This window comes from Leuresthes tenuis, unplaced genomic scaffold (assembly GCF_036924035.1).
Source record: "Leuresthes tenuis unplaced genomic scaffold, fLeuTen1.0.hap1 SCAF_13, whole genome shotgun sequence".
Taxonomy (NCBI): Eukaryota; Metazoa; Chordata; class Actinopteri; order Atheriniformes; family Atherinopsidae; genus Leuresthes; species Leuresthes tenuis.
In genome coordinates, this window is record NW_027325367.1 from 5,997,982 (window position 1) to 6,011,691 (window position 13,710).

The 13,710-nt window shown below is 39.5% G+C and overlaps 1 protein-coding gene across 1 annotated transcript in view; it reads right to left on the minus strand.

Moving 5' to 3' along the window:
* Window positions 1-13,710, minus strand: part of map3k5 (mitogen-activated protein kinase kinase kinase 5) — a 67,892-nt gene that overhangs the window by 8,600 nt on the left and 45,582 nt on the right. Inside the window, exons 14-22 of the mRNA XM_072362757.1 lie at window positions 11,933-12,014; window positions 9,312-9,445; window positions 6,791-6,918; window positions 6,361-6,497; window positions 5,177-5,282; window positions 4,064-4,221; window positions 1,346-1,523; window positions 641-658; window positions 115-292 (exon numbers count right to left, since the gene is read on the minus strand). Coding sequence (XP_072218858.1) covers window positions 115-292; window positions 641-658; window positions 1,346-1,523; window positions 4,064-4,221; window positions 5,177-5,282; window positions 6,361-6,497; window positions 6,791-6,918; window positions 9,312-9,445; window positions 11,933-12,014 — 1,119 coding nt within the window. The remainder of the gene's footprint in view (window positions 1-114; window positions 293-640; window positions 659-1,345; window positions 1,524-4,063; window positions 4,222-5,176; window positions 5,283-6,360; window positions 6,498-6,790; window positions 6,919-9,311; window positions 9,446-11,932; window positions 12,015-13,710) is intronic.

Here is a 13,710-nt window from a genome sequence, read left to right on the forward strand (position 1 = left end):
AAGGTTATGAGTCAAACTGTATAATGTCACTCGAAGGCAAAACAAAGTGACTCATTTCCAATAAAAGGCAGCTGTGACCCCATTCACTTCCACAAAAGGTTCCACTTGTTCTACCTGAGAAAGAGGGACCTCGGCCCCTTGACATCCCTCTCACTGTAGCACTTGACGCTGGGCTTAAAGATGAAGGGGTTGGTGTTGAGGTCGTTGTCAGGGGAGACAGAGCCATACTCGCTGCTACTGCTGGTGTCCTCCACCACCACCGGCACTGGCAGGGAGATACTGCGGAGGTACTCTGAAGGAAACAACAAACACAAAATGAAACAAAGCCCTAGAGCATAACAGCATATTTACACAAATGATCTGTTGTACTCTGATGTAGCACAGAGACAAGCTGCATTTACAGTAACTGTGTTTAAAGCTTTCAAGGAACTGCAAACATCTTCCTGTGAAACTCTATTTTGAGTTCTTGGAAAGGGGAGGGTCATACATAGCAGGAAGCCATGAAAAGCAGGGGAAAATGTAAACTGCCCAGATACTAGTTTGAGAAGCAGGCAGATGTTTCATGTAACTGAAATGCAGTTTATAAAGTTAAGAAACAAGAGCTAAAAAAATAATGTGTGCAAAAAACAACACTACTCACCTGACCCAGGGGACAGAGCTGCAGGGGAAAAACAGAAAATATGTGTCAGCAGTTAAACAAGAAGAAAACAGAACAGGATTCACATGTAAGACTGGCGCAATGTTATTTCCAAGCAGGCAGCTGTTGGAAGGGAACAAGCTTTAAAACTGTTTACCACTCTTTTGGTTGGTGACAGAGCACATGACTACATTGCTGCTATGGGGTGGAAGTTTGATGAGAAATGGGACTGTTGTGCAATCCACACGATGAAAAGGATAAGAGAGCATGTGATCACACAGAAACAAAACTTTGATGTTTTAGGATTCAAGTAACACCAGCTCAGTGTCTTTGTAAGTGAATGACCAACATGCGTTTTAATGTAAAATATCTCTAAGGTGCCAACTTCTTGGATGCCAAGCAAAAGCTTGTATGTCCACATGATCTCAATCAATTTGCATGTGAGGTAGTGGAAACCATGAAAGTGCCATAAAAACAACAACTTACTGTTTTAAAATTGGTTTAAATGTGGGAATGCTTCTTCACAGGCAGCTCTATGTACACATAACTGTAGCTTTATATTTACTGCAAATTATCCTTTAAACTTCTTCCCAGGTTAAAACTCTACTTGCTTAACAGGTACCGAAAGATTTTAAATGACAGTTTATCCTTCTAGTCTAATGATCCCACTTGGACCCTCATCCACAAACTTAGCCACACTGAAGCCACCTGTGAAGCTGCTCTTGCTCTTCTTCTTGCGGCTGGTGACGGTGAGGAACTCGTCAGTGAGCAGGTCGAGGGCAGTGGCGCGCCGATCTGGGTCGGGCTCAAAGCAGCGCAGGATGAAGATTTTGGCCTCTGGTGACATGGACTCAGGAATCTCTGGATGGATCTTAAACATGCCAACCTGCCAACAAAAGACATAGGTCCAGATAAGTGAAGATACATGTGATTAGATCACAGTCTCTTTGTTTTCCTCTTGAGGTAAATCACATGATGACAGTGTTTACTTAATGAAGTCTGACTGCCAGGCTGGAACTTGTTGCTGCAGTTAAAGTCCAAGTGTAAGATTCTTAGAGTATAAGAAATATAAGTAATTCCAGTCACTGAGGCTGAGGAATGTTGACTTTAGATTAACAGGCGATGCCCCTCCCTTGAGACATTCCACAAGGAAAAGTGAAGTGTATTTTCAAGCACATGAGAACTGTACATGTGCAACCTACATGAAATCCTTTTACATGCGGTGACACAGTTGTTCTCTGCAGATTCTGTGAACTTTGCCAAAAATGAGAAATCCAGATTCTTTCTTTTATGCTTTCTTTAATTAAATCATATCATATGGGAAAGTGACACAATCAGGAGCTTTGACAGGATTGCCATAATGTTTACCAGACTCCCATTAACCCTCCTGGTTGTCCTTAATGGGATGCATGTGTTTAAGAATTCGCTGGTGTGGAGCACTTAAAATTTCCATCTAAAGCACATATGCAGTGTAGACTGAGTGGGTAAATATTTCAGACATGTGCAGATGGAAACACGTGAGGACTCCTCTAAAGGGGTCACACATGCTTGTTTGCGTTCAAACAAAATGTTCGTGCATGGCTGGTATTTATAGTTTCTACTAGGCTTGATCATGTTGCAGCCCACAGGTGGCAACACAATGCAGGGGCACAAAGGCTGATTCACTGGTTTTGTTTTCAGAAAATGGGGAACTAACGATTGCAGATTTGAGACCTGCTGATTATTTCATTTTATGAGCTCCTGCGTTTAGGGCAATAAATAACCCAAATACAGGAGATTTTAAAGGTTGGGGTTGGTGGGGGGCATCTTGTGTACTATACTGTTTATGCAAGAAGTTGACATGTGCAGAAAGTTTCAGTAAACAGCTATAGGTCTGTCTAAAGGTTGGGGGAAGCTACATAATCCTGTCTAGTACCATCATGGATCACTTAATGGTTAATCAATCAATACTTAAATCAGGCAATAAAACAAAGAGTTGTTGGTCATATCCTTTTATAAAGTGGATAACCATGTGTTATATTCTTGGCTTTATTATCATAATGTCCCCTCTCAAAGAAAAACTTATCATCAGTTTCATATTTATGACGTGATAAAACCTGTGCTATTTCCATAAACTAACAATGACTCTGCACTATGGAAGCTCCAAAGTATCTTTTCTGTTAGATAAACATTCAGTATTTCTGAATATGCAGACATAATGGCTATAAAACCTTTATAAAGAAAAGGAAAATTGCAGGAATGAATAAAGATGTTGACCTTTATCAGTTTCTAAGTTTAAATAAACCGATATCTAATTGAATGCCGGTGATTATCAGCTGTCAATTTTTTTTATAGCACATTGTGGGTGGTATTCTTTAAACATTTCAGAAAAATAGCTTTCAGTTTGTCTTCAGCCATGTGGCAGAACGAGTTATGAGCCATTTCAGTTTCAGCACATTTCATTTCCAAGGGATAGTTTGTAAAACAAGACTAACAGGATGATTAGGCTTCTTGAGCTAATGTATACATCTAATGCAACAATAGGAAGAAGGTGGTAAACTCTTTCCCTGCAAGTCAACCACTGTATAACGATACTTCAGAGTTTGTGAACCCTTTAAAATGATCCACAAAACCTTAACAATCATCTAAGATTGTATAAGAATAACCCAACAAAACATGTATCATCACTGGTAATTTATTTAAAAGGTCAATTGGAGGGAAGTTGTTTTCAATCAATGACAAAGTCTGATCTTCACAAAATGTTCGTGGAAGTGTATCAAGCCACAAAGTGGAGTTTTCTGAGCTCCATCGAGCTGGAAAAGTTTTAAAAAATCCCCTCCCAAATGTTTGAACTCCACTAATCTACAGTCAGACAGACTGTGAAAAAATAAAGGACACCTTCCCCAGGAGTGGTCGACTAACAGTGAGATGAAGAAACCCAAAGTAACTCCTAAAGGTCCCTCTGTAGCACCAGGAGACACTAAAACAACACGTGTGTCTGGCAGGGCTGCAAGATAAACAGTGAACAACGAATTCTGACTCTTACAAGTTAAATATAAAGGAAAATATCAGGAAATCTGAACTGAATGTCAAGAGAAAGAGGCTCCAAGCAGATGTCCAGGACTGATCAAGTTACTGGAAATGTTTAGCTGCACTTACAGCTGCACAAGGAAGTCCTGCCAGATACTGAAAGCAATAGTTCACATATCTGAACCACTCACAGACATATAATACTGGATCATTTTCCTCCAAAGTAATTATATTTATTTCTCTTCAATTACTTTTAGTACTTGAGAGAACATCTGATAATATTTTATGCTTCACAATATTACAACTATCATGTATTAATATTGATAATATCAGTTGCAGCTTTTCCTTAGTGCTGCTGACATATAACCTTCTAAAATAAAACCTTAAGAAGTGGGATAGCGGGATCCTGTCTCTCACCTTGAACATAGCAGCTTGTGGTTCACCAAGTTCATAGAAGGGTGGTTTACCAGTTGCCATCTCTATGATGGTGCAGCCCAGGGACCAGATGTCTGCTGGTTTGCCGTATCCTCGAGGACCCTTGTCAATAATTTCAGGAGCCATGTATTGTAATGTGCCTGACAAACAATACACAAAACATCAGTAACACTGAAAGAAAGCTCAACAATCAAACACCAACAAGCTTTTGGTTGTTATTTTCAGCCTTTGTGCGAATCTACACGGGCTGTAACTTTATTCTCACCCTTCCAATGAGGTGACTGACTGCTTTAAAAACCAACTCCGAGTTTAAACTAAAGAATAAACCAACAAATTATCTGACTCTTATCATGACTAAATATCTGAACTTCAGTGATGTAAATGCTTGAAATAGCTTTAATTGGGAATAATCATGAGTTCACGCAGCATTAAAGTGATGACACAATTCCTGCAAATAACCAATCAGGGTAGAAAGGGGTAAAGGCTTTGAGTGATGAACAGCTAAGAGTCTCAGCTTTGTGAGCTAATCCCAGCTGCGTCCAAAATAACATTTTCAGATCCCTGTGAAAGGACTCTTGTTCTAATAATAACCTGCTGGCTGCTTATTAGCTGCATTTAGAAACCTGTGTGTTGAGCTAAAAACAGGCATTGACGCATTTTTAGAAGGTGTTGGCTATAACAAGGAGTAGCCTGGTTTCCTGAAAGAGCCTACCTTTCAGGGTAAGTCCCTGTCTGCTCCAATTAGCTGTCCGATGGTCTAATTCATGAGTTCAAAGCCAAGCCATGCTTGACGGCTGAGGTGTTGATATCAGAGTGCCACAAACCTGCCTGATCTGACCACAAACCTAAACCCCACCTCTGAAAAACAACATTCAGCTATTATTAGCAGGAACTGAGACTAGATCACTACTCTGCTGTAGCACTAACATGTGCTGTGGTTTCTGTTTGGGGTTACCTTGATCCTCTGCTTTATTTATGGCCACTGCTGAGCAAAGTTAAGTCTTGAGTCGGTCTATTTTGGGGAGCGTTAGGAATTCCTCCAACTTTTTAAGGTGTTTTTTTGTCGGAACAGGGAGAGGGCAAAGTGGACAGTACCTGTGAAAGTTTCAGTGCAGGGGTTGATTCCAGCCAACCTTTTTGATGTGCCAAAATCTGATATCTTCAGAACACCGCTGTAGGTGTTAATGAGGACGTTATCACCCTGAGGATTGAAAAGACATCTGTGAGAGCAGGCGCACCTAGGCTACAGCAGAAATTCCAAGATGGTGTTGAGATAATGTAAGGTGGTTGCAAATCGCTGTAAAGTGACTGACAAATAACCAGTTACAACACCTTGCGTGGGAGGAGAATGAGACGCTCCCAACCAAAACAAGGTGATTAACATTTATGCGGTGCTAATAGTGCTTATATGACCGAGCTGTTATATCAGACAAATGTATGGGAGGGAGGGTGGTGACCCTAATGATAGTGTGCGATAGGAATGTTATCAGCACTGGGATAAAACAGAAAGATCTTTTTACTCATCACTCATCACTACTTAGTGATGTTAAAAAGCTTTAAACCGCTGTGAAAGAATTCATAAGAAATCAAATTTACTCTGCAAAGAGACACGGTGAAGACATTTCAGTTCTGTAGTCCTCCAATTATTTATCCTTAAAATATTTCATTAAAACCATATCAAAGATTTGTTTTCCTGTCCTTCCAAGTGCATGTTGGATGTATGTTTTTTGCAATTATTTAACGAGGCTCTTCATCATGTCTTAAAACAACAGTTAGATATCCAGATACGCCTAATTATTAATAAAAATAAACAATTCTGGTGGTAAATTTCCTCCTTCTGTTACAGCACATGTTATGCAGCTCAGTATGGAAAATTTCTCTGCAGAGAAATGCTGAGAGTAAATACAGTAAACAGCAGCCAAGCTGATCAAATGTAATTCGATTCCCTCATTTTATCTTTTGTGTTTTTAGAACAAGGACTGCAGAGTTTGTCCATCATCATTTATATTGGAAGCTCCTATAGAAGGCAACTCCAGAATGTCTGAGAACAAGAAAAGCCGGTTTCATGCTCTTTAACAGAACATCTGCAATAGATACAGCTGTAAATATACTTTAAATTATTTTAATGCATCATTTCTAGCAAAGGCAGTATATCATTCAGTGGATAAGTTGATGGACAAATCCCGCTCAGCCCACTTGGTCTATCCACTAATTTTTCATGCACTATTTAAAACACATCTCACATAATATCAATTGTCCAATAAGGCCTGTTCATTCACCTTGATGTCTCGGTGTGCTATCTGGTTGTCGTGCAGGTATTTGAGCCCCTCCAGGATCTGCCGTGTGTAGAAGCCGATTGTGGATTCATTATTTTTCAGAGGGCCCCACTTGGACCTCAGCAGTGCAGACAGACTTCCTGGACACGACAGGATAACGTACAGTAATCAAATAATTCACTCTGGCATGAGATTAGCATCAGAGGACTGATTTGTCTGCACATTCGGAGACTGTCAGTCCACAAAGGCAAACTGCTTCATAAAAACCAACACAAAACCCCAAACAATAGGTTTCCCCGTCATTGGGATCATAAACACGATTCCAGATCAACCACAACAGTACAAAATCACAAGCTTATCAGTAACAACAGCAACTTAGAGCAGCTTTGTGAACTCAAGTTATTTTGTAAAAGCATCACAGGAGGTGTCTCACCTCCAGGCACCTGCTCCATGAAGATCTTGATGAAGCCGTTCTCACTGATAGAGCCCAGGTACTGGACGATGTTCTTGTGCTTTAAGTGCTTGTGGAGTGCGATCTCCTCGTGAAGCGGCTGAGAGTATCTGGAGGGAAAGAATAGCACATAACAATACTGAAAAACTGAACACTGAAATCACAAGATAATAGGTTAGATATTGTTTGTAGAGGATGGTGGAAAAGTACCAGTGATGGGTATAATTGCCCTGAATAAGGTTAAACACTTACGATCATATTCCATTTTTTATTCCTTTCATAATCATACCTTCACATGCAAACTGTTACAGTTATTTATTGCCCGTTCATGAGGTCTTGAAGGTGGGAACCTAAAAGTCCCAGTTATTAATTGTCCAGAAACTCATCTGTATCTTAAAATCATGTATTTTGGAGTATTTGCCATGAAATAAAAAACTCTCATGATCTTAAACTGGCTTGGATATAACTCATATTTCTCCTCATTCATTGCACAGGGATCTATGAATATTTAAAAATGCCCCTAACCATTACATGACATTGCCTGCCCTGACATTAGGTTTTATATGCGGTAATACAGCTGTACATATTAGAACCAGTGTGACTGTCACAAAGACGAAGGGAAATCATACAAGCTTGCATGTATCAACCAAGGCCGCTCAATTTTTTAAAGCTAAATCTAAAAAAGCTAAAGACTGCATTGCTCTGTTATTTTTGATTGGACACATCAGAGTCTCCAAATAAAGTGAGTATTACATGAAGGCTTACAGGGGAGCCTGCCATCAGGACACCAAAACACACCTCTTTGTTTCTGTTATCTTCTTTACCAACATGTGCTAACTTCTCCTGTAGTTTAAGTAATTTCTAATCTCACTGGTTCCTCACAGAGTATGCAAATTAGATGTGTAATCCTGCTCAGCTAGTCGACTCTGATGTTCTCTGTAAAACCTTTTCACTGTATGATCTTGCTGTTCTAAGACTGTAGGTGGTGCTCCACAGATTCAAAACAGAAATCCTGAGCCACAGCTCTGTCGTCAGATTTTGTGTATATTATGTCTTATAACACATAAAAATATCTTATGAACATGTTAACAAGGTTAAAACTTGATTATTGGAGGATGACTTTATGTTTTCTATAGAGCAAGTAACAATGATTCCTTTCTAGAAACTCAAGGGACTTAACTTCTCTCTGAATACATGCTGCCAGATTTGACTTGATGCCAGAACACTTGTGGTAGAACACTAAATTTATTGCATGTCATCACTCTTTAAAAATAACAAGCAAACACATTCATTCCTTTATTAACTGATTAGTTTACAAAATGTTAGCAAATGGTAAAACGGCCGGGAACAAGTTGCCAGAGCCTGTGATGAAGTCCCAAAATGTCTCATTTTGTTCATCCCAAAACCCAAAGATATTCAGCTCAGTATGACAGAAAAGGAAAGGGTTTATATTTAGGAAGCCTGGGTGACTGAACTGAAAAAAAAACTGATTGTGAAGTGGTGAAGTGTTTTGGTTCTGGTACAGAAATGAATAATCATCATATTAGAAACAGACTATGGCTCATGGTGTGTACTCTTCAGTACAGCAGGCACGTCTGCAGAGATGTCACATCACTGTGCCTTTTCCTTATAGAGACAAGATAGATCCGGGCACCCAAAAACAACCAAAGGGGGTCTGAACAGAGGCTGACTCCTGAAATCTGAGCAGAACAAAAGGTCTCTGTAGGTTAAAAAAATGTCTGCCAGCAATTTCCCTTCACATCCAGCTCCCGGAAAGAATCACACCCTGTCTCTGTCTTGAGAATTCACTCCCCTAATAAATTATTCACACAGAATTCTCCACATTCCTCGCAGTCGAGCGCCCTGCTGACTTTCTGATGTGATTAGTGGAGCAAAGTGTGGCAGTGGAATCATCTCGTCTGGGAGAAGAGTTGCAGTCTGAGACGAGTAGGTGGAAGTACGAGGAGACAAGTCTTTAGAGCAGAGACGGTGATGGGGATAGAAGGCAGAGGGTGGGTGGGAGATTTGCCCTCACAGATCTCCACTAACCAGTCTCTTAACAGAACACCAGTGAGCTGAAACCACCAGGGACACAGCTAACCTGTGTTTTTCCCTCGCAGCATATTTCTTAATGGTGCCCAACAGCAGGCCTAAATGAGATCAGGCATTAACAGCTCAGACACTTGTTAACATTCAGTTTGCAATTCAGTCTTTGCACAGCGCAATAAATAGATTAGTAAGAACTGCTAAAAATGTCAAATATGTCCTGAGGGTGGCTTCAAATCAGCATTTTGTACCTTTTAAAATGAATATACTGAGATCATTTACAACAGTCTGCCCTTTATATTAATAGATATTTTGTAAGTAAATATGACATTTTGCTCCGATGTTGGCACGACAGAAAAGGTCAGAGGGTCATGAAAGAAATTAAGGTTCATCTCCTACAAAAAAATTTTTTTTTAGAGAAATTTGAAATAAATAAAACACTGATCCTTTTTCTGACCTGCTGTCTCGCTCTGGTATTTCTTTGATGGCCAGTCGGACCTGGTTGCTGAGGTCTCGGCCCGCGTACACCACTCCAAATGTGCCCTTTCCCAGAATCACCCTCTCTCCATGTTCATCGTACTCATAGTCATACTGTGGAGGAAAAGAAGCATACACACAGCGGTTTGAAACTGATGTGCAGTACTCACAATAACGAGCTATAATATTTGACTATTGACTGTAACCACATCCTCTTGAATCACCAATTTGGCTGCTATAATCTCATATAATCTAACAATAAATTAAAAGCAACCAGGTGTTACTGGCTGTTCACAGTCCTGATCAGAATTACAAAGAATATCTTCATAAATAAATAAAAATGAGCCAACTTTGTCAAACCTGAATGTTTTAATAAGACATCCTAGTAGCACAGAATCTTGAATAATCATGAATTACAACATCTATTGACACACTTTATCAACACAAAGACAGCTCCCTAATGTTTTTTGTAGCCATCAACAAGCCTTTTGGAGGTCTTCTGGTACTTTCTGCCGCTCTCACACTCATTTACAAGCTCTAGGGCGTACAAGAGTCCTTTTTGCACTGGCAGATTTCAGCTGTCTGCAAATGTTATAAACAAACCAAAATACTGCATTCTCAAAGGGTCACACCTTGATCTTCGCTGTCCATAATATATTATTCCAGTAAGACTGCAGCTGATCTCTTCTTTCACCTTCACACTTAAAGCCCTTCTTGGTCCAGCGTGCAGCATAGGGACTCGTGATTAAACCCCCCCCCCATATAATTGTTCCAGGTTGAACTGAGACTGTTTACATGTCTTGGATGCTGCTTTTTTAACCAACAACCCACACAAACTCTTGCAATCTTCTCACTGAGTTTCCTTTTAGCAACATTCTGCAGAAGCAACTTTACAGTTTTTTGACAAACATTTTCAACAGTGTAGCTTTGGAATTATTCTGTTTCATTTCTATTTCCATTTCTGTTACATCCTTCTCTTGACATTTGTGCCATAGTAACTGGAAACATCAACCTCTTTTAACGCTGTGAAACAATTCATCAATTAATTTGGGTCAAGTGAAATATTAAATTCAATCAGAAGTTTGCTTTTTAATCTGTTCTATCTAAATTAATCAAGAGGAACATAATAATTGTGTCATTCATGTTTGTATTGTTTATTTTAAGCAAATAAGACTAACACAAATAACTACAAATACATATTTTGAAAGTACTTTGATTGCATGTAACTGGTTGATTTACACTTAGTTTTGAGGATATGCAATGATTACTATTTGCAAGGGCATTTATTTCTAGAAAGCTTTTCTAAAAGCTGGGTAATATTGTGAAGTTTAACCCAAACTATGATCTGTTCTTTTTTTTTTTGTGACCGTAAACTAACTCTGATTGCTATCAAAATAACAACAACAAGACAATTTTGACTTAACAGTGACTTTTGATTTCAATGGGGAGCTGAACCTGAAAAATCTGAGTGAATTTTGATCATTTTACAACCTTGCCTTACATTCAAAGCCTCTCCGCCCTGACGGCAAACATCTCTTTCTACCATAGCCTTCAGCTGCTGAGGCACGCAGCTATCAGTCACATGTAACCGTGCATATAAGGCAGTGTTTACTTTTTTTTGTGCAGCCCAAAGGGCAGAGGGTGAAAGAGTTGGGTGCAAATAGCCAAATAGCTGCCAAGTGACACACCATATCCAAACATACTTCTTTTGGATATATATATATATTATGTGCTTTTTTACCCCAAACATGTCTCTCTATAAAGCAAGAGATTGTTTAGTTAACTGTTTTTTACACCTTCAAATCAGTATTGAAGTAAATCTGGAAAAACTTAACATACTTTTGAATGTTTTTGTACTTTTTTTGTACCATTTTACAGCTCTTTGTAGGATTAATGTTCCCTTGTTAGTGAATCCATTACAGTTTCATAGTTCCACTTGCACATTTACAGTAAAACATATCAGCTCGTCTTTTTAAGCCAGAAAAAACTTAATAGTGCTTCAATCAATAACAAACAAGTTTTCCTCATACCAATTTCACTTTAAACATGTTACACTGACACCTTGACCCTGACAAAACCTCAATAAGTGAGGCCAGATTGATTAAACTTCCTTTGTGAATCATGAAATACATTTTTACAGACAGGGTAATACTCGGTTGTTCTGAGACAGAGGAGGCTGGAAACTACATGTCCTTCAGTTCAGCCTGATTTGAGCTGCACACACACAAAAGTCTCTCTGAGAGAAACCTGTTAGTTATTTGATCTGTGCCATGCTGAGTCAAAAAGGGTGCGGCAGCATTTTGCGTAATTAGCTTTTCTTCTCTCTCACCTCCACTGGGAAGACAGGTGAATGTGACAGCAGGTGTCCGTTCTGTACTGTCAAAACATACAAAGCCCACAAGAAAAATCCAGGTCTTATCCCAGCAGGTTTCTGTTTATGCCTGACTGTTTGAAGCCGAGTTTAGCTCTAGTTGTCATAATGTAAACTGCCGTCAACTGAATTTGAAAAGCTAGATGGAATCTTTACTGAAACAAACAAAAACCCTTTTTAGACATTTTTAAATGCTAGAAAACAGGTATGTGAGTCTTTAATCATCTCACCTCTAAGGCATCTGCGTCACAATCTCCTTCTTCTGGACCTTTCCAGGCTTCCTCTGTTATACTGTTGACCAAATCACAGAATCTGCCAAAGAAAAGTAGAGTTATAGTCCAAATACATGTGCAAAATACAATCATGTATAGCATGCTTAAACAGCTTCATAAGGAGGTGAAACCATACAGTTCAATATGTACAGTTTAACTTTCAAAACTGACAACTTACATGGGAAATAGAAACAAATAACTATTGAAATTATAATAATAAAAGTAGAGTTGTTTGTCACTAGCTTGAGTGTTCATGCATAATGATTGTTATGTTTTATAGCATAATAAAACCACTATATTGATAAAACTAGATTTATATAGAGGCTAACAGTTTATGATTTAGAGGAATGTATTCAAATGCATTTAAAGGTTTCAGCATATTAGATTAGAAACAAAACAAAAAGCTTTAGATCAAAGTAACTTGCAGTTCTTAGCCCATTGAGGTTGTAGTTAGAGAACGTTCACACAGGCACAGGAGTCCTGAAATATTCCAGAGATGTTCCAGAGCAGAGGCATGTGAGAACAAAGATGTCTGGAATATTCAAACTGAACCTCTAGCAGCCTTTTCTACCCAGCCTGCCAAATCCCCAGAACATCAGTGGGTGAGACAATGTATGAATGTGTCAGCAAATATTTTGGAGCATTTGCAGCTGCTGTGTGAGCTTGTATGTGTGTTTGCCCTTTCTGCTGACCTGTATGCTGCTTTCCTCACTATTGTGGATATGTACAGAAGCATACAGTACTCATATAAATGCATAAGGAGCCTCATCTGCTATTCTTAACATGTTGTAAAGAAAACATAAGTGTCATTTCTGCATCACATACTGCCTCCTGCGTGCTCTAGACTGCCATCCCCCACACCTCCCTTGCATTTATAGCTGGGAGAGCACATCTCCAGCAGAAAACCTCCTGCTGTCATGTGCTTGTGTGAGCAGCAAATGTGAAAAAAGACTGGATCTCAAATTGTTTGCATATTCTTCTGAACATCTCCAGTGTTCATGTGTGAAAATGGCTTTTGACTGCATCCATATTTGGGAAAAAAGGATACCGTTCATGGCTGTAACAAGGGGCTTAATTCCTTCCCCGCTCAACAACAACTGCATCAAATTAAAACTGAAAATCAACCTCTTATCCTGAAGGGGTCACAGTATGTTTACATGAACACCTCCCACACAATACATACATACAGTGACCTTTACTGCTTGCACAAGATGTGAATTAACACGTTTCATCACGCTGTCACACACTGCATGCCTGCCAGTCGTCAGCAAAACAAGTGGTCTTTTGCACACATGCCAGTCATACTATGCATGAACAAACACAATAACTCTCAATCTCTTGCTTATTCAACCACCTTTCATCTGTTTCTTACTTCCATTTTGCCTCTTCTTACCTCTCTTTTCCCAATGTCACTCCTGACAAAATGAGAGCAGCATAATAGCAACAGCAGGCATGACTCACTGACTCTCACACTCCACATAATGGCACTGGAGGCCTCAGATGTGAGAGTCGCAAGTCTGAACGCACCGCTTCAAAGAGCAGCCGGCAAAGAACATGATGGTGCCAAAATGAAACAAGGTGTGCTCGTGACGGTGGAAAAGTGAGAATTTTCCCACCAGTGTACGGAGCTGACAAGAGTGCTTGAACTGTTAAAAGGATGGACAAAACCAGAGGAAAGATGCACTCACTGCAGCCATTTTCACACATGAAGTCCGGACAGAGAATAAAGTCTGGAG